This window comes from Vespa crabro, chromosome 1, assembly GCF_910589235.1.
Source record: "Vespa crabro chromosome 1, iyVesCrab1.2, whole genome shotgun sequence".
Classification (NCBI taxonomy): Eukaryota; Metazoa; Arthropoda; class Insecta; order Hymenoptera; family Vespidae; genus Vespa; species Vespa crabro.
Window position 1 is genome coordinate 15,928,475 of NC_060955.1, and position 21,114 is coordinate 15,949,588.

General features: G+C 36.3%; 2 protein-coding genes across 5 annotated transcripts in view; one reads left to right on the forward strand and one right to left on the reverse strand.

The window, feature by feature from the left end:
- Nucleotides 1-77: 77 nt before the first annotated feature.
- LOC124424904 lies at nt 78-17,758 on the forward strand. The gene is made up of 7 exons (XM_046964534.1): nt 78-1,053; nt 1,746-1,923; nt 2,866-2,997; nt 7,216-7,321; nt 7,398-7,584; nt 8,579-8,660; nt 8,763-17,758. Exons 2-7 carry the CDS (start codon nt 1,771-1,773, stop codon nt 8,907-8,909), a joined length of 807 nt encoding a protein of 268 aa, XP_046820490.1. The 5' UTR covers nt 78-1,053; nt 1,746-1,770; the 3' UTR covers nt 8,910-17,758.
- A 146-nt stretch (nt 17,759-17,904) lies between these two features.
- Nucleotides 17,905-21,114, reverse strand: part of LOC124424580 (protein artichoke-like) — a 113,523-nt gene continuing 110,313 nt past the window's right edge. For all 4 annotated transcript variants that reach the window (XM_046963984.1, XM_046963894.1, XM_046964068.1 and 1 more), the window contains 2 exons: nt 20,695-21,035; nt 17,905-20,130 (listed from right to left, as the gene is read on the reverse strand). In XM_046963984.1, the coding sequence (XP_046819940.1) occupies nt 19,564-20,130; nt 20,695-21,035 (908 nt within the window). In that variant the 3' untranslated portion in view covers nt 17,905-19,563. The remainder of the gene's footprint in view (nt 20,131-20,694; nt 21,036-21,114) is intronic.

The window sequence follows — 21,114 nt, forward strand, 5'->3', positions numbered from 1 at the left end:
CTACTGTCAATTATATAGGTTTGTTTTAAAAAATCTTTAATTAGAGGTTAGGTTTATTTAAAGGCATTATTTTTAATTAAACGATAAATTTAAAAATTAAATATAAATTTTAAAATTAATAATAACGGTAGGTTGTTATATTATTATATTCATCAATTATCATGATTATTATATTGTTAAGTTCCTGTATAGATATTTGCTAAGTCATTGATAAATTTTTCCCGTAGATATTTTCTATCTCGTTGACGAATTTTTAGATATCTACTAAATTATTTGCAAATTTTAATTGTAGACACTAATTAAATTATTAACGAATTTCAATTTTAGATATAAACGAACAGTCAGGTATGAACTTTTCCAGTAAATACCTAGTAAGTCGATGACAAATTTTTTCAATAGATACTTATTAAGCCATTGACGAGCTTTTTCTGTACATACTTATAAAGTCATTGACGAACTTTTTCTGTACATACCTATAAAGTCATTGACGAACTTTTTCTGTACATACCTATTAAGTCAAATGAATTATATATGATTTTGTATAACAGCATAAGTAAATTATTGATAAATTCTTCTTTAGATATATCAAGGAAGTTAGACATAATCTATTATATGGCAGTAAATAAAATTCATTGATGAAATTAAACACATGTTGATAAATTGTTAAAAAATAAGTAGGGCAGCGATAATATATGGCTTTAAAATTAAATAAAATTTATGATAAAAAATAAATTGGTGAAAATAAAAATATTAATAACGTTAAAAGTATTGTTGAAAACGTGACAAAATAAAACAATTTTATAACGCTGTCACTTATAAAAAGGTTCTTATCCAAATGGGCACGATCCTGAAGAATGGAGGTCGAGGGTTGAAGGTCGAAGGAAGCGTAGGGGTGAGTTTAGTTACGACGTTCCTTCAGAGTGTAATCCATAGTGAAGGCCATGACATGTGTTGGCGGCGGGGGCGACGACGCAACTACTACAAATAGGCCGTAGCTTCGTCGAAAGCATCTATCCATGCGAGCGGACCAGTCGCGTGCTCCTTCCTTACCAGGTGAGTAATCCTTTCAACCTAGGAATGTAATCCACTTCAAAAGACTTTCCACCCGTTCGTGTTTCATCGGCTTAGTCAGGAATTCTTTTATCAATACGTAAAATTCTCCATCTCGTGTAAGTATTTCCATATTCTTTATATCTGAATTTAAAACACGAACATCCAAAAATAGTTTAAATAATGTCGGTTAAAAGAGATACAAAGATTTAGTAAAAGAAAAGTTTCATATGACCGTTCATAATTTTGTTTTGAAATTTTGGGATATTTCCAATCAAATCAGTGAATATTATAAATAAGTATTTAAATATTTAATCGAGAGATTATTGCATGAAATAAACACAATTCTATGAATGAAATAAGTACAAAATTCTATGTCACTGAGTTTGCAAAAATGCGATATATGTTCTATGCGGAGGAATGTATTATATTTAATAAACATATACACATTTATACGAAGTGATGAATAACTAATATCACGCAATGTATACGTAGCCCAGTTTTTTTTCTTCTACTACTTTTTTATGCACTGTTCTAATCAATCATTTAATCAGTTCTATAATTTCTCGAAAGACAATATTCGTGCAGAAAAACACGATTCTTATTAATATTTATTTCTTTAATTGTATAAGTAATAAATTTCTAAAAAACATTTTTCCGCATTTTTCTCGATCGTTTTCTTATTTTATTTGAAGGGGTGTGTTGAATGGTCACGTGGATATGGCAGGGGAATATTTTGAGACGACGTATGTACCGGAAATCAAGGATGCCGAGAGCAAAGAGCGAGAAAGACAACTCGTTCAAGAGGGCACGGCTATGTGGAAGCACCAGAAGGAGGAGTTTCTACGTCAAAAACATCGAGAACAACGAGAAGTATGTCTAAGGACCGAATCGTTTCGTCGTAAATAAAAGTTTACCTATTGGTCGATTTCGAGTACCTTTTACATCAATATCTTTTGGCCATAGCACCCTTTTGGCTATAACCTCCTTTCGCAGCTCATTGTTCTTGACGATGGAAAATTATGAATTCTTTTTACTTTCTTTTGATTTATTGCAGTATAAAAACGGTACTCTACTCAATTTTATCTGTCTGTTTACGTTAAAATTTATCAATGATTCGTATAAAAAAATTCTCCAATATTTTTATATATGCGTTTATATAAAATTTTTCCCATTAACGAGCTTTACGATAGTAGCATATACATAGTTTAGTGCATAGATACCTACTCGCTCGACACAGATATTTTTGAGACTCATTGCATATTCGATTCTGTTCCGATCGTTCCTAAGACACGCAAGTTCGTGCCCCGTATGAAATGGTAACGACGTCGAAAACGATCGACAAGGATGCTTTCGGAATTCCTACCGGACTTCATTTGCATAATCCGAACGAACAATTCCGAGAAACATGCCACGAAGGATACGCCGCTGACGTAAACTACCCTCGAACTTGATTGTACATCGAGAGACCATTCGAAAGGCCTCACTAGATGCATATCTTAAGTTTAATTTATCGATGTTATATCTGTCAATGTTTTTTCAAGCTCGAAAGTGGATCGATAGAGAGACAGGGTAAATTTGCGAACGCATGAACGATAATATCTAGAACGATAATACGTAAGATCGAAGGTTTGATAAAGCGATAGAGAAAAAGAAAAAAAAAGATACGATATTACAAAGCTTCTCTTTATCTATTCTTTTCCTTTCTACGTTATTGCGAAACTCTTACGGACGAGCGAAGAAAAAAGGAAGTGTCTGAGAAGGAGAGCGATAGTAGAGCGACCATCACGAAGTTTTCTTTAATTTTCTTTGCAGTTGCGAGAGATTCTGGAGAACTACTCGCCTTGGGGTAAACCAGGCGGTGGCGCTCCGTGCCCAGCAACCTTAAGAAAGAAAAATGTTCTTTTGGAGCCATTGGAACCCATCAAGAATCATATGGCTGGTCAGGTAAACAAGGAAAGACTCGATTTAAGATGCATGCTTATTTATAATTTTAAATTTTGCACTAGTTTCTTTCTCTTTTTCTCTTTTGCTCTGGATGCACATAAAATGATATGTAAAATTATTACAAGGACTGAATATGTTATTCGTTTTTTCAAAAGTCTGTTATGAGTATCCCCAATATTAAACCGTGGAATAGTTTTGTAAACTTATTCTTGCAATTATGAAAACGATTATTATTGCAAAACTCAAAAAGGAATAAGAAAGTAACCTTCACGATGGATCAATACAAGTTTGCCAACGTTTGTACTGATAATATGTTCGTGTGGGTTTGCGTGTACGATCCTTTTGAAGGTGTTCCGTATATCTCTGACCTCTGAATTTCAACGAAGACCAATCGAAAACCGATTGTGACACGATTCATTTCAATATCTATGCCAAAGACTATTTCATTGGAAAAGCTTTCATAAGCGAGTAACGTGGTATCTAGTTCCCTTTGAATTCACTATTTTATCGAAATGATCAAAGTCGATATTAAAAGCTTTTGTAATTTACTACCCACATACACGTAGTGAGATATATGAATGGAAATTTCTCAATATCTTTATTATGAATATACGATGATATTTTTTTTAATATAAAGAAATATCTCTCAAGCTTGATTTTCTTTGATTCTTTTTTCATATTTCTCTTTCATAAAAATGTAAGCAAAGAAGAGACATTTAAGTGTTCCCATTAAAATAACGAATTTTGCACGTGTATGTATATATATAATTTTTTTTAATCTAAGAGAAAAATTATTTCTCTTGTATGTCGTATCTGTTACGAATCAGTACTTTTGTGAGTGAGCACACAGAAAAATTCGTAATGGACTTTCCTTGTAGATGAAAATGATACATTTTTGCAGTGGCAATAATTTAAAGAGAAAAGGAGCGAGAGAGTGAGAATCGAGAGATCAGGAGATGGTGAAGGGGAAGAAATAGAGAAAGAGGAGAAAGGCAAAGCTTGGTTCTCTCGAATCTTTCCGGTCGAATTTTGGATGCACGCCCGACTTCACCAATCACATAGAAAAGCCTGTGAAACGAAAAAGATCAATACGTCCACGTGAATTTTCGAACAGATATCAAAGTGAATCTATCCTGATTGATTAGAAACCACAAAGTAAATTTAAAAATATAAACCTTTTATTTCATGAAAATTAACCGATCGTGCTTTTAGCAAATTAAATTCGTGCATTACCCACCGACGGATTTAATTATAAATTTCTCATAGAATCGATTAAGAACGATCGTGAAAATGATTAATACAGTTCGTTGTATGTTATATTAATTTTCAAATATATTTACTTTATGTTTATGTAGACATGTCAGTTCGTTATCAGCTGGACGTGAGAAAAGTATTTCCATGGACAAAATCATGGGTTCGTTTTTTCATTTTATACACGATAAAAATTATGATCTAATCTGTAGTTCCTTATTGGGATACCTCATATGATCTATAGTAAAAAGGAATTACACAAATCGAATACGAAAATAATTTCCAAGAGATGTTCGTTACATAGATACAGCCGAAAATAGTGTGAAATTTGAAGGTATAATATTCAAAGTGCAACATATGGAGAAATCATGTGGTGAAGCTTGTAGGGGATGTATAGAAGATAACAATAAAGGGGATTTCTGGAGGAAACGCCTTTCTTCCTACTTGCTAGAAGTTCCCAAGAGGAGCGAACTCGTTGCACGAACTTGCAAGTGCACGTAGCTAACATAAGCACGCATTCTTGCACGAAACAACGATTTCGCGTAGTAGGTATACACCGACACGGTTATGTTGTACATAGTCAACGGAAGCGAATTCTGGTGAAGCTGCTTAATATGCCTCGCCGGCGCGTACTTAGTCTGTGCAGTCCTGGCCTTGGGGTCGTCCTGGTCCTGGAGGACTTCCTTGGAGAGATCCGAAGTTACTGGGTGTGCATTTTCTGGAATCTATGGTACGAATTGATCGATAAAAAAGAAATTATTCAATTTTAACAAATAATTTAATTGATTTATTATTTATTTATAATTTCTTACCATTTTATATTTATATACGTAATAGATATTTAGATGATTCAGAACTCGCGTAAGAAAGAGAATTCTTCTCGAAGATAAGTTTGTTACAAGGTGAAAATAAAATGATTAACGTGATGCTTTTTCACACCAATTTCATTAAGTGAGCTGAGATTTTCAAAACGGTTTAGTTAGAACTGAAAGAGAAAAAGGAGAGTTTGAGAAGAAAAAGAAGAAGAAAAAGGAGATGGAACGTACTTTGTTGCCTCGGTAGAAATTGGTTCGTACGTGATTTTATGTTGAAAGACACGACAGTTTGGTATAGGGAGAACAAGCTAGAACGACGACGAAATTACGTTGTCACGGGAACAGGAGCGTTCTGTGTCGGCTGGTACCAGCAAACTTGTTCAGGCAACTCATACTATACCAACGCGAATCAGATTGGATCGGTGAATGTGCTGTCCCGGAAGCTTCCTCTTCAACATATATTTTCTAGCAAAGAATTCTCTGCGTCTGTACATTTTATTTATTAAAAAAATTATTATACTTTTCATTTATAAAGATATTTGATCTTTCAACATCTCAAATTTTCAGGAGATGAACGGTTCTTTGCTAAATATCTGGACAATTTAGAAATACGTACCAACGTACATTGGTATCAAGAGAAATTCATCTTTGCGCGTGATAATTACAGGAAGGAGCGCTTGCTCCTCCTCAGATGAATATTTCATCTCCTATCATAAATCTCAAACACGACTATCGCAACATACCGTGCGAATGGCTAAACTTGATCGCTTATTTCACGGTCATATCGTTGAATCATACTGCGTTAATATAAATCGTAAAGGATAAAATTATTAGTTTTGCCATTGAAGACTTGCTTGTTTTCTCTCATCATTATCTTTTGAAATCTGCAACAAGTAACTCTCTCGGTGTAATTTCATTTTTAATTATCTCTTAATTTGTGATAACTCTTGTAGAACTGCTATTCGTTGTATACGTTCGTACGTACATACTTGCATATCGACACACACACATACATTCGTATTAGGTTAATTGAATTTCATTTAAGCGAGTGATAAACGACGATAAGATCGGCTATTATTCGTCGTAGTCATTCTCTAGGATATGGAGAAACTATCCATCCTAAAACATCTTGGATATAGATATACTATTACGAGGCACATGAGAAAAAATATAAGAAAACGAAAAGGAAAGAAATAGAGATAAAAAAACGAAGGGACGAACCGATGTTTTTTTTCGCATACTATCCCATTACTACGAGTTAACAATTGTATAAAGTAAAAGTTAGTAGGTATACACATTTACGAGTTTACTAAGCTTTCTGAGTCATTGCAGCATCTTCTTTTTCGAGAAATACCCTCGTAATCGCACGATCTTCTTCTCTTCTTATATCGGTTTTCTTGGCATTGGTCCCTCGTCGTCGCTTCGCATCGGTTCATAGCTTTCGCTGCATCGACGATACTACAGTAGAGAGCCAAACTCTTAATTTTTAATTAACCAACCAACCATCTACTGGCTTCTCTTCGAACGGCAAACACATAACCGTGCCACGTTACTACCTAATTGAACGATCCAACCGGCGCCTTAGCGAGCTTGCGAGCTTGCAAGCCGGAAAGTTTAAACTGAAATTTATTAGCAAGCTCCACTTCGACTGAAGTTTACTTCTTATTGCGCGTAAGCAAGCTTACGTTAACTAACGCGGACTCTACCTTTATCTCTCTCTTTCTCTGTCCATCTATCTTCTATCTTGTTTCTCTTTCTTTCTTTCGTTTTCTGTCTGTCCCTCTCTCTCTCTCTCTCTCTCTCTCTCTCTCTCTCTCTCTTCCTCACTTTCTCTTTATATACATACTTTGTCCCGCGAACTCACTTACATGAACGCGTACTGTCCGTGGATTTATGGTGGGTTTTCTGTTTTCTCGCTAATAAACTGGCCAGCTTTACTTTAACTAGCCAACTAACTAGACCGACGTTGATGGATGAACGGGACGAGTAGATTCGCGAGTTAAGCTGGATCAGGATGGGGTGGTGGTGAGTGCGACGAACGGTTAGGCGATCATTTTTCTTTTCGAACACTGTCGCGCGAGACTCCCTTCGCGCCTTTTTACTTCCTATGAAAAGTCAAACATTTTCGAAATTATTCGATGGTATTTTACAGGGATGGACTAGTGATTCGACGATCCAGAGGCTTTTTCATACAAGGGACATCGATCCTCTGACTATTCCAGACATGAATAAATTTTTCGATTCGAATGTGGAACTGGGTAAATCTAGGGATTAAATCTTTCTTTCTTTGACGTCTCTCATTTTGATATTGAAATCGTTATTCTGTTTCTCTAGATATCGAATCGCATTTACAATCGTCAAGGGATACAAGAAGTCTCTACAACGAGGAAGTCCAGGTGTATAAGCTTACTGGTGGTGTAGAATTAGTGCCGTTGTTAACTAGTAGACGTTATCATTCACAACCGCAGACTGTTCGCTATCATGTGACTGACATTACTCGGCCAGGATATACAATAGAATCGTAAGTTATTTCCTGTAATAGTTTTAATGTCCATCGTGTTCGATATTGAAGTATCTTCGGGAAATGATAGTAGCGAACATTAATTTGCAATTGTAATATGAGTACAAGAGTATTATGAATAACAAGCGAGCATTTCCATTTCATACAACTAGGCATTCACGTAGAAAGTTTAACGTGTAAAGGTTTTGCTTAATAGTTAAAGCAGATGCTCGGAAAGCGAAAGAGTGTCCAGTTCGAGTCTCGGTTCAAATTAAGCGGATAATCCAATTTTTTTTACGAATCCTACAATAAGTATAAGAGCACTTGAAGCTTTTTATTATATTTCCAATGTAATATCTCTTATAGAAATTATTTTGACCACATCCTGCATTGATTTTTTAAAATGATTATTTAGGAATTTGTTACGTACCTACTTTTTTAGAATACTTCCCATCTTTTTTGGAAGCTCGCAAAATTCATGTACTAAAGATCTTTCCTCTTCTCTTGATCGTCGAATTCGTTCTATTTATCCTTGGAGAATAACGCGTAGAAATAGAGTGATTTTTTCGACGTGACACATCTTAGCTCGGACGAGGTGACGAGGTACGACTAGGGCGGCATAAACGGTTAGGGCTCGCACGAGACTCGAGGGATGTAACTACATTATAGGTAATCAACCTATTGACCTGAATGCGCTGACCTCGACAGCTTTACCTGCCTGATGCTGTTTCATCCCCCTTGTGTATTAACGCTCTAGTCTCGACGTCGATATACTTTTCCGGAGGGTATCAAATCGGATGACGTTGGTCGTTTCCTAGAAACGCGGCGAAAACCTCCCTTCGTTGAGAAATTATATTGAACATTCTTGTGATTGAAGGAACATGGCGAGATTGCTATTATCTTTCTTATTTCTTCGAATATTATTCGATTGTTAATCATTTATAACGAATCCTACATTCTTTTAAAATCGATATTATTATATATTTTTGAATATTTATATAATTTTTTTATACAGCCTGCGTTCACTCGAAATTTCTAACAGAAAATACATCGCAGAGCTTGCTGAACAGATACGATGGAAACAAGATAAAGCATGCGTAAGTTACTATATGATTTAATAATGATATAAAGAAAAAAAAGAATCGTAAAAAGCATCGAATAATTTTGTAATAAATAAGTTCATGGAATTTTCATTATAGGAGGAACGTCGTGCGGAACAAGAAAGCTGCAGACGACATTTTGATACCTGGCGAAAGCTCTGGGGTAGACCGGGTCACGGTGCACCCATAGATCATGTTCACAGAAACAATCTTTATAATATTCTTTATCGTCCAGTTATCTATTGAATTTCTACGCAACGTGCCTCGTGACTTGGAAACTTATAAACGAAATTGGATACCAATGGTATTAAAAAACTTTCACTGTTATCTTCGTTAATATTTCAATCCACTTTTGTAGATATTATCGAATTAGATCTGAGAGATCCAAAATAACGAAAGGAAAAAACAAATAAAAGAGAATTGCATATCTTGCCGAAGAACAGTTACGAATCGATAAACATTTTGAAGATTAGATTTTTCTCGTATCATTACGATGGATCTTAGAGAAATAAGATAAATCTGAAAAAGATTCTTTGTTATCGTTTATATCATGGTGAATTGCCCGGAGATGAAAAAGCGACAAGTTTGTCAGCAGCCTATTAAATTTTATGAAAGTCTGTCGCTAGGAGCTACGAAGAGACGTTTGATATACCTGCACCGTGGGACGTAGATCGCGATTGACCAGACCTCAAAGGAGCAATCTCGAGAGGGGATGCAGCTCGATCGACGGGTATTAAATTTCATGAACGCCAAGGAACGATCATTTGAATATATGTATGGCCAGGGTTAGAAAGTGCCCTTAGTCGTTGTTGTCAAAAGAAACTGCGTCCATGTTCGAAGGTGGAATTTTAAGTTCTCTAAGAATTCTTCTTGTCGCGTAGAAGAATATATCCGATCATAAAATTAAAATTTTATTTTAAGTAGTGATCCTTGTTACAGAAAAGAACATTTTGTGACATTGGAAATTTTACATAAAGGGAACAATGCGAGCATATAAATTAACAAAGTTTGAGCGATTACTTTTTAAATAATATTCAAATACGATAGATATCGCTAGAAATTGACATTTTTTCGATAATTAATAGTTTCATGTTGGTCGCTTGTACTCGATTCACTCGATATATGTTAATTAACATGGACGTTAGACCGAGAACGACAGAAAGTTGTCTTACTAATAGAGTCATAATTTAATTGGGCTAACTTCAAGCGATATGATTCTCGGTTTGTACCTTCAAAGGGTCAAGTACCTTTCTATTTTTTCTCCCTTCTCCCTAGTAAAGAGAAACAACGAATCCTTTTCTCTTTCCTGTTTTGCTAGAAAAGCGACTCCTGGTAACCTCACACATTCTCTGTAGTCTCACATTTCCCCCGCCTTTATTCCCCTACAGACCTACTCTCACTCTCTTCTCCCCCTCTTTTCCCTTTCCTCATTCAGTGGTAGCGCGTTGTGCAGTTATACGAGCAACTACTGTGTTTTCCCTATTGTCTGACTATTGTGTACCCGTTACCACTATGCGTCGGACCGTTTGTATAAAGGGTGATTCATTTTCAGCGAAATATCAGTTCCTGCGCCTCATGAATTTCAACTCTCGCAAGCGCGTAAAACCACGCGTCCTGTATATTTATCTCTCTTGCTACGCGTATATCCCTCTTATTCTCTCTCTTCCGTATCCATTTCCCGTTACGTCTTCCGTTCTCTCTCCCTATCACGTTACACCTCTATCTTCCTTTACTATCTATGCGTTTTCTAGCGAGATGACGTTAGCCCGATTACTGCCCAGCGCGTGGTTTTGTGCAAGCGAGAATCACCGGACCTCGTTACACACTTTTCCTTCCTTTTTCCATCCTAAATAATTCTCTTATCACAATTATTGTGAACGGATGAATCGTAAACCGCATTTAAATTTCTCGGTTCTTGCTCTGAAGCATAGATAACGAGTGATATTGGTATTTAATAGATTAGATGCGTATTAGATTCTTTATTATAATAGATAAGCAGGATCATACTGACGAAAAGTCGTACACAACGAATAAATATATATTATGATTATATTTCAAGATTTTATTCATTAGAAATATACTTGTAATCTTTACAATAATATGATTACGACGAACGATCCTCGTTTGCGATGATTCAATCGAATGTAAAATTTTAAACAAGAGGATCGATTTATAATGTAGATTTGAAAGGGAGGATGGACGGATAAGAAAAATTTGCGAATCTCGAGAGTTGCAAATCGATATCAGAAATCCTCTAGAACATCCGCGCCCACCGAAGGAATAATATTTGTTCGCGATTCCATCGTGATGTACGTGACGTGATAGTAGATGGTCTATATGGATATACCTTCATTTACGTATGTATGCGTGCATGACGTGGAACTCATATTCGTTCTTTCTCACGGAGTTTTCGTTCGGCTAGACAACGAAGGATAGTATGGCAAATTTGAATTTCGATATGCTGCGACGACTTCTCTTTTTCCAAGATTTTTTTATGCAGATCTTTATCAAATCTTCACAATATTGAAACAGGATTGGAAAGTTATTTTGTCGATTTCTTTATTCTGCCATATGTATGTACTATTTCAATAATTAAAATAATAATATCTAATACATAAAACACTTAGAAATATGTTTAGCTAAATAAGAAATAGTAAATATCAACGTTATTGTCATTATCGATTTCAACGAGAAAATTTTTCGATATCTTATTTAATCTAGTTGCTTTTGCAAATAAAAGAATCAAAACCATTTCTCATCAATAAGGAATGAAGCGAGAGATGCTCTGTGAACGTTTACTGTTCATGCGTGACTGAGAGGTATTCATTCTATATAGTAAAAAAACGTGATCGTTTCGGGTCTCAATAGTAGCAATGTGTACCGAGTCGAAGAGGAACACAGAGAAGAGAAAGAGAGATGGATATAGAGAAGCGAAAAATGCGAAATCTTGTTATCGCGGTGACTCGAACGACGAGCTATTCATCAAGCGTATCATTTCCACATAGCTCGGCCGCGGTGCAGTGATGAATGCGCGCTCGTAATTAGAATTTTTTTCGGTATATACAGGGTGTATATAAATTATAAGTACAAGCCTTATGGGTAGATAGAAATCATTGAAAAAGAAACACAAATGTTTAATTATAAATATGTTTTTAAATCAATCGTTTCAAAGATATGTAATTATTTTGTACGATTACATGTGCTATAAATAACATAAAAATGAATTTGTTCGAATGTATCATTGTTAAATATTTACTTATGAGTTTTTATCAAATTAAAATTTTCTGATACGTTTATATTTTTAATGAATTATATCCAATTACAACGTTTGTACCTACATTTCATGTACACCTTGTATGTACATATAAGTGTATTGAGGCGCTATACTCTGTGAAAAAAGTGAGAATGGAAGAGAGAGAGAGAGAGTGAGAGAGAGAGAGAGAGAGAGAGAGAGAAAGAGAGAGAGAGAGAGAGAGAGAGAGAAAGAGAGAGAAATAGTGACCTATGGAAATTTCAACGAACACGTTACTCGTCATCGGTTCTAATGGCAGATACCGTCCATTTTTTGAGTTGCATCGATTCGGCCGATTGCTAGGATTAATATTCAGCAAATTGTTGCGAGCCAAGCGCGTAATATTGCCGCTTCGATTGCCTCCCTTTCCCGCCACTACCACTTTCACCTTTTTTATCTTTCACGTTCACCATCCCCATAATTATCTTTCTCCCCTCTTATTTTCTTTGCCGTCCTTCTCTGCTTTTTAGCTCCAACGTGCCGCTTTTAATCGCCTCCTCGTATTTCGCGCCCTTTTTTAAAGTTACAGGGACGCGTGGTGATTCCGAGGACAATTCTCTCTCTCTTTCCTAATTCGCCGTGGTTTTTTATCCAATATAGCCGTGGTACGGTTGAACACGGCTATTCGAAAAATTGTCTGTTGAATGCTCGATAAGCCGTGCGAAGAACACACGTATTGCTCAAAAGTACATACACGCAGTATAAATACCCACACATTCTTATCAACAACAATATGTAACTGTGTGTATCTATGCGCGAATTTGTGTGTGTGTGTGTTGGTCGTTGCATCGTTCAAATAAAAAAAAGAAAACGTGCCTTTTTCAGCTTGCTCCTAGTTTTTCCTCGTTTTTATACCATCCGTTTTTCTACTCTACGAAATAATTACGAAGGTCTCCGGCCGGTAGTGAATTTTAAGCAGGATCGGAATATTTTACCGGATGAACGATAAATTGGATGTACATAAATCTTCGATGAAGAGATATTCAGAAATTTCTTTTTTCATTTTTTCTTCTAATATTATCGGAATATTTAATGCAAGGAAAAGTGTTAATACCGTTTATACTTTTTAAGAGAAATTTTATGCGAATCAGTTCTTTTCTTTCATTTTCTACATCAACTTTAATAGGATAGAAACAGAAAGAGAGAAAGAGAGAAGGAGAAAGATGGGTTTTACGAGCTACTCGTCGCACAAACTTTTTTCATATCTCTGACATTATATCGCGCTACCTAAAGTCCCACTCAACTATACTATTCCATTGCTGTCTCTCTTTCGTTTTCTCTCTGTATAAGCGTAGCATAGTAGATACAGATACATGAAACCAGGAAACCATTCTCAGTTTCATTTTGAGCTTTCATTGTACAATTTAGAATATACTTCATCGATGTAAAAAAGGGTTTGCTTTTCACAAGATCATGAAAGGGATTCGAACTTCCGAGGGAAGCGAAATTATGACTCCCTTCGTTTTTGTTGTGGTGAAGCCGTTTAACACTGAAGAGTAATATAGGTGCAACTAGGACGACTCCTTTATATGGAAAGCAGCATATGGAAATTTTCGCAGGTGTCGGTTTATTGTCCCATTCGCGAGTGAAACGACACACAGGGGAATCATCCCTCTATATACTTATGCGAGAAGGGTTGCAACGCCGGGAGATTTGTCACGGTACATGCTCGCACGAACTCGATTGGATTAAATTGTTCCGATCTACCGTAACTTTAAACTCTATCTCCCGCCATCTCTCTCTCTCTCCCTCTCTTTTTGGACGAGTTTAACCGATTTTATTGAAGAAGATTCTTTAGCATCTTGCACATATGTTCATATTTTATAATACCAATGATTTAGTGTATGATTTTAAATAAAAATTTTTAAAACACCAAAACTTCTTAATTTTCTTGGTTATTCTCTTTTATCGAGTGTATCGAACCGCCTGACGGAGCTTAACCTCGGAAGCTTTACACGTCACCCTTTCGAAGTCTTCGATAATCTCGACATAATAATCCGGCGGTCCCGGAGGCGATACGAGTAAGCTCGTTCTGTACGTTGCTCTAGAATGCATAGAAATGGGAAATCTCGCGATTCCTGGCAATAAGATCCGCGCGTGATCGCCGAAGGAACTCGTAGAATTGGCTGGAGACCAAGTCGTAGCTCGGTGTTACTTATCACGTTTGCCAAGTTTCTTTTTCCTTGCTTCTATTTCTTTTTCTTTCTTTTTCTGTTTTCGATTCATCTCTCTCTCTCTCTCTCTCTCTCTCTCTCTCTCTCTCTCTCTCTCTCTCATAAATGCATCAAGTACGACGATCGTGATAGGTATCTCGTTTTACACTGAATAATTCACGATCTTTTTTAACAAAAAAGCAAAATGCAGTGTGACAGTCGGTAGAGTAATACTATAAAAGATTTTTCTCTATTTTCACTCCATAAAGATTACATTTAAAAAGTGCGATAATCTCGTATGCATTTTGTTCGTATTTACTTTCCTAGAAAAAGAAGAAAAGAGATTAAAGATAGCGCTCGAATCCTTCTTCCATCAAATCCTAAGCTGAAAACATACTCGACTTTCCAGTGCTAATACTCTCGAATAATTCAAGTCGACGTTTTTTGTTAATTTCAATTGTGAACTATTTTTCATTAAATGAATGGTGGTGCAGGATATAAATCGATTTCACTTTCGAGCTTTAACGAAGAGTTCTTTACTATTTTTTTGTACTATATGAGATTTTTCTGTGGATGTGAGAGTTGCGTGGAAAAAGAATAGGAATGATTTGTCCTTTTTTCTTTCTCTTTTTCCTTTTTATTCATTCACATTCGATGAAAGCCTTTAGATGGGTGATTCGCTTGTTTCGAGAATTACGAGCATTGTGTTAGGCGAAAGCATTGAAGTAATAATGCATTATGTGCATTGCTTGAATATTTCCATGCATCTATGTGCGTATGTGTGTATGTGAATTTTTATTTATATTGGTTTTTCCTAAACGTACGTATGTACGTTTGGAGAAGAGAATGTTATTTTCGGGATTAAGTCAAAAAGTTACAACTATGAAGGCTGCGTCTGCGCTTGAAATCACGTTGGAATGCTTTGACCGCGAGAGCTTTCGAGCTTTTCGTGGTGCTTGCTTACTGTGGTTTCCCTGTATCAACTTTTACTCTTTCACCGATTCGTATGTACGATTCAAGAGCTTCCTTTGTCATTTTAATACCTTTCGATGTTATTTGTTACGGCAATGAAAAGTCAATGGTTTATTTTCCAAGGAATTCATGATTTAAGATTTACGTGAGAATATTTTATTGATTGTAGATAAAAAATATAGATTATTCCGCATTTGATTTTAAACTTGTGAATATTAAATTTCAAAGGTTGTTAGGAACTTTTGAAAAGAAAATTAAATTTACTTTTGTTATTTGTTGCAATGAAAGTGTAATGTATCTGTCTGTTACGTTTTGTTGAGATTTTTCTTAAAAACAGAATAGGATCATATCTCGAGACTTTACTCTTCGCCTACCGAAACGACCGCCTGGAAGAAGATTTTGAGTTTTTCGGCCCGCTCGCAGAATTAAGCGCCTTGCGGTATTTTTGTTCCATGTCTTGTATACCATGTTTTCTCGTAAACTCAACCCTTCTTTCTTCTTTAGTCGTCGACTTCGCGTTTCCTTACAATTACCTTTCGCATCATCCTCTTATACATAAGAGAAAATCATTTAATGTCGTTTCTACTTTTTTCTTTCCTTATTCTCTCTTTTTTCTCACTCGTTTGTCTTTTATCCTTTACCGATTTTCTTTATCACTTTGCGTTCGTATTCGACGATAGGGTGCATGGCAATGCATATTTCATAACCTATAGAGTTCATTGTTCCGTCAGTGGTAGCTTCTATTTCTTTGCTTCATCCTTTTCCACCCTTTATACTCTGTCGACTTACCACTTTTATCGTCAATACTGCCTTTTATACAAGCAACTTCTTCGATAGAATATGACAGTTTAACTTGCTGGAAAGCACCAACCCAATCTTCATCCTTCGATCTCATTTCACTCTACACTTTATGTCTAGTATCTCCTTTCAAAAATACCATTCTCGATTTCCTCTAACAATTTGAATCCAATGAATTCTCAAGCAAGGTCTCTCTTTTTTGATTTTCCTTAAAGCAACAGCTGCCGGTTCTTTAATTTTTAAGCGACTATCCTTTTATATTTGTTCATATTAATACTTTCCGTGCCAGGCCGATATTTGATATTTTTTCGTTTAGGCCTCGTGGTTCGCATGCACCTCATGTTATCATGATAAAAATTTTGATTTCTGACATATGTTTTACAATATTTATAATAGTGCAAAAAATAATCCTCATGCTGTTTAAGGCTAAACGTCTCACGATATGATAAACGCATTATAGATGTTATTCAATTGTCGAAATATGATTTTAGAACAAATTTTTTCAAAAATTTGCATTCTCGGTGAAAATACCAAACGGTTTAAATGATGACTTGTTAATCACATCATATAAAAGACGAGACAGAGCGATTGTTTTTACATAAAATCATACACTGTGGAATTAATCCAGTAAAATAAATTGCAAAGAGATAAAGAAAGAGAAAGAGAAAGAGAAAGAGAAAGAGAAAGAGAAAGAGAAAGAGAAAGAGAAAGAGAAAGAGAAAGAGAAAGAGAGAGAGAGAGAGAGAGAGAGAGAATGAAAGAAAAAAAGAATATTTAGTATCAATACAAATGTACAATTCAGAATTGGTCAAAGAATTACGATGGTTTGTGCACGTTCAAGCTAATTATAATGTCCGTTTATGTAAAAGAACGTCAGTGGTTTGTTTTCTACTCTAATTAACTTGTAATAATTACCGTGGTGGAAAGTAGCAAATGGGAACAAATTTAACATTATATAAATCGTAGTCGTTAACTTGTGATGCTCGACTTCTCATTATTACAGAACACGAATCAGATTGTCGTGTATTTCAATATAGCTAAATCTTCGATGACACGTTCATAGGTCGTTGCTCTTTGCACCGTTCAAAGAACAATATCGAGATGCGTTTTTTCCCTTCGTCGTATAAATATCGTCCATAACGCAGCGGCGTTTAATTATTAACTTACCAAAGTGTCTAGAATTTTCAATATTTTCTATAACAATCCTTGTAGATGTAAGTGAGATGAAATCAAGTAAAAATTTAATATGAAATCTACCTGATATTTTAAAATTTAAATTAAATATTTTACCTGTAAGATTTTGATTTAATTAAGCATTATATATGTAAATTTAAAACGATCAAGTTCTTTTAATCGTGTTAAATTATCGTCATGAAAAATACGGGACAAGAAAAATTGCTCGTTGTTTGTCGAATTCGACACGATGAACTCGCTTTTGTGGATTCGGTTCGTGCTACGACGGTAGAAGTTAATTGCAAGGAAATACGATAAAGCGGACGGAAAGCATTTCGTCGAGCCGCTTGAAAATTTATGCGAAATTCAGCGATCCGTTTAAGAGTGGGTACCTAAAAGGTTACTCCGGGAACAGGGGAAGCTACGAGTGTTTCGAAATAAACGACAACGTGCCGCATATTTTACAAATTCCGATTACCACTGCGCACTGGCACGAACTGCTGCTATATCCTCTTATTCCTGGAATTCTTCTAAAGTTATTCAACTTGAAAAGAATATAAACGTAGCTATATTCCACTCACTCTCCATATTCAGATAATACAATGTTATCACTTTCTTTTTTCTTTTATCGATTCTGAGTGACTGGTATAAATCTAAAAAAAATCATTTTTTCAAAAAATCATTCTAATCATTCTATACACTACAATAAAGAATTGGATTCTTGGATCTTTTTAATGTTTGCAAAAAGTCTATGAAAAATCTATCATCCTTATACCAAAATTAATATGTTTATCATGATGACTAAAGTTTAAGAGATAGGTAGGATTCGGATTGTGATAGGATTAAGGAGTGATTAGAAAAAAAATCGCATTTTTATTACAGTCGCGTACGTATATGATACAACACAGAATGTGACGATGACAGGCTCGAATGTATAGATCCTTTAACGATTTGACCTAGTGACAATGTCACAAGCTTCATTGCTTTTTCTTTTGTTTTTCATTTTTTTTGTTTACTTTTTTACTTCTATTTTTTTTTCACTTCTCGGTAAATGATACAAAGGAGTCCTTCTCTCTCTCTCTCTCTCTCTCTCTCTCTCTCTCTCTTTCTCGTTTTGCCAGATCATTCGCCAGCAGTAATAACAAATGTCATTTGCACGACGTCCTTTCTCTTTTTCCAATCTCTCTTTATAATCTCGAACTCGCGCGCGTGCAAACACGCGATAGGGCTACAGAGTATTCCGCGTTCACTTCAATTTTGTAGCTCCATTTTTCGCGACGATACGTTCAAGCCTTGTCGATGTTAGTGGTTTACGAAAAACCAGAATACAACGTTTTTATTTAATGGTATATCGAGCGTTTGTCCTGGAAAAATCGAGATTGTTACCGATAATCACAATATGTTTCGGAAAAAGAAAAGTTCGCATGCTCGAGCCTATATTTTTGGACGTTTACGGAACTGCTCGATACTTTATCTATATTTTTTTTTATCCACATACGATAAAAGCTTTGAAATTTCATTTTAAACGATGGAATCACAAACGATTTCAACATATAATAAAATGATCGTTTGTTTAATGATTTGTTCTATCGATTACATCATCGTACGCGATCATTCTCCTCTCGAATCTTTCGAATCGTTATTTACAGTAGATACATTGGTATAATAATATTCTAGAGATTTCTCAATGAAATTCGTAGCTTTCTTTTTTTTTCTTAGAATTCTAACAACATCTTACAGTTCTCAATTTGCTCGACGATATTAAAGAACTTCCAACTAGCATGACAAAGTCCCTCAGAAGAGATTTATACGGAATAGAAGGAGTGTAATAATATCAACCGAATGCGACTGTAAACGCGGTCTTAAATCTGCGGTTTGTCGAGCCATTAAGAAATTCAATGCGTCCCCATTCCATCCTTCTTTCTTTGCGCGTCCTCCAAATGGAGTCTGGAAATATAATGGCGGTCCTTAGTCGAGAGTTACCAACGAATGCGTTCTAATAGAAACGATTAATTCCTTCCTTTTAAATCGGAGTTGTCGTTCTTTGAATTATTATCATTTTCATGATATATAACTGATACAACTATTATGATATTTGCACTGCTTGGCACGCTTATATCTACGTAAGTCCGGTAAGGTTAAGACTCGTAGAAAATCACTTATAAAAAGTTCGAACGTCCTTCGCAGAATGAAAAAAGAAGAATAGTTTCGTTCGATTGTTTGCACTCACGCGCACATTCTTGAAAGATTTTTCGTTGCGTCTAATCGATTGGTAGGAGAACTTTATCGTTTTCTATCGAACGCTCGTATATATGTAGCAACATGATCTCAAGTGCATATAATAGGCCCGAGTTTTTCTGAAGAGTTCCTGAGCTATCGCATAGTTTTGTTAAAGTACTTAAAGGATCAGAGATATACGCGAAACTTCCGCGAGTCGAGAATGTTTCGATCGGTCGATACGATCTTCTCAGACGTTCGAAACCTCCACGAGTCGGGAGTTCCTCCGCTTTTCTCATACATTCAGTGTAGTGTTGCCGACGTTGCTGATGAAACTCGGATGTTGCCCTTCTTGGCTGGCCTGCCTGGCTGCATGGCCGGCCTCGCCACTTTGTATGCTGAAGTGTCTATAAGATATATATTCGGGTGGTATCGGCTGTTGATCTCTTTTTACGGCCTCTCGTTGCTTCTTGACCTTAAGATATCCCAAGATCGAGACGAGTAGAAGAAAGACGACGAATCCCATACAGCAGCCAACTATGAGACCAAGTCTTCTCGTGAGAAAACTGCTGACACCACCCATGTCTCCCATAGAAGAACCATCGCTACTTATCACTGCGTTCTGTGTTTCCAAAGTCTTTACTTCGGTGCAGCGGCTCGTAGGTGAATCCTCCATTTGTGTTACTGGCGTTGATTCGATCAGTTCGTCCTTCGAAATATTCAGATGGCTCACAACCATCTCCTCGTTGAGATTTGTCAACCAGTTGCCTAGCCCAAATACGCAGATCTGATAGCGAGTGTTGGGCATCAATTTGGAAAGTTTTATCGAACGGGCATTCGGCTCTAGAATTTTTCCGTGGACCTGAAAAAAAAGAGATCATTTGGATGTCAGACAAAACGATCGTCGAGAAGTTGTTTAAATTGGGTTCTATTGTTTAACCAAAATACTATGTTGTTATTCTCCATTATCGTCCTTTTTTAAACTCTATCTCTACAATTTATAGCATTCCTATATATATATGTAAATATGCGCGTTTATGTGTGTATACATACAAGCACAAAAGGTTGATGGGGTAAACAGGACTGGACGTGTGATGTTATCGAATCGTCGCGAAAACTTCAATGTTTTGTACGGCGATCGCGTCCAACTTTTATTAGCCATCCGTAGAAAGCGACTGTCTTTCGTGGGTTAAACACACAGGGGACACTGTTTGGTTGGCGATTCTTTTTATTGCGGTAACACAGGTCAGTGTGGACCAAAGTAATATCGCGGTAGAATAAAACTAGGGAGAAATAGAGAAGAGAGAGAGAGAGAGAGAGAGAGAGGGAGAGAGAGAGAGGAAAGAGAGAGAAAAAAGAGAGAGAGAGAGAGGAAAGAGAGAGAGAGATAGAGAGAGAAAAGGGATAAAACACAAGCTTTTACTACCTCGTCGACGTTGTCCAGAGCATGATAAGCGACCTGGTACCCTCGTAGCCCGGAGTGATTTCTACTCTGCCAGGACACCAACACTGAGAATGGCTGTATATCCTGGATCGCGAGTTTTAGGACCAACGGCGCGGAGCAGAAAGCATGCGGATCGAGGTCGAGGAAAACCAGGCCACGCAATTCTGGCGGTTGTTCGCACTTTAGCAATCCGCTTTCCACGTCGTTCATTCGCATACCACCACCACCACGATTTCGGCTCACGCCACCACCTACCAGCTTTTGATGGTCCCGTAACCATTCCCAAAGCTCCTGGGATTCGCAGTCACAGTGTAGAGGATTTTCTGTAGAAATTGCGATCGGCCACGATTAAAGTATTGATCGTACCAAAGGTTAATGAAAAATTCAAGGTACGAATTAAAC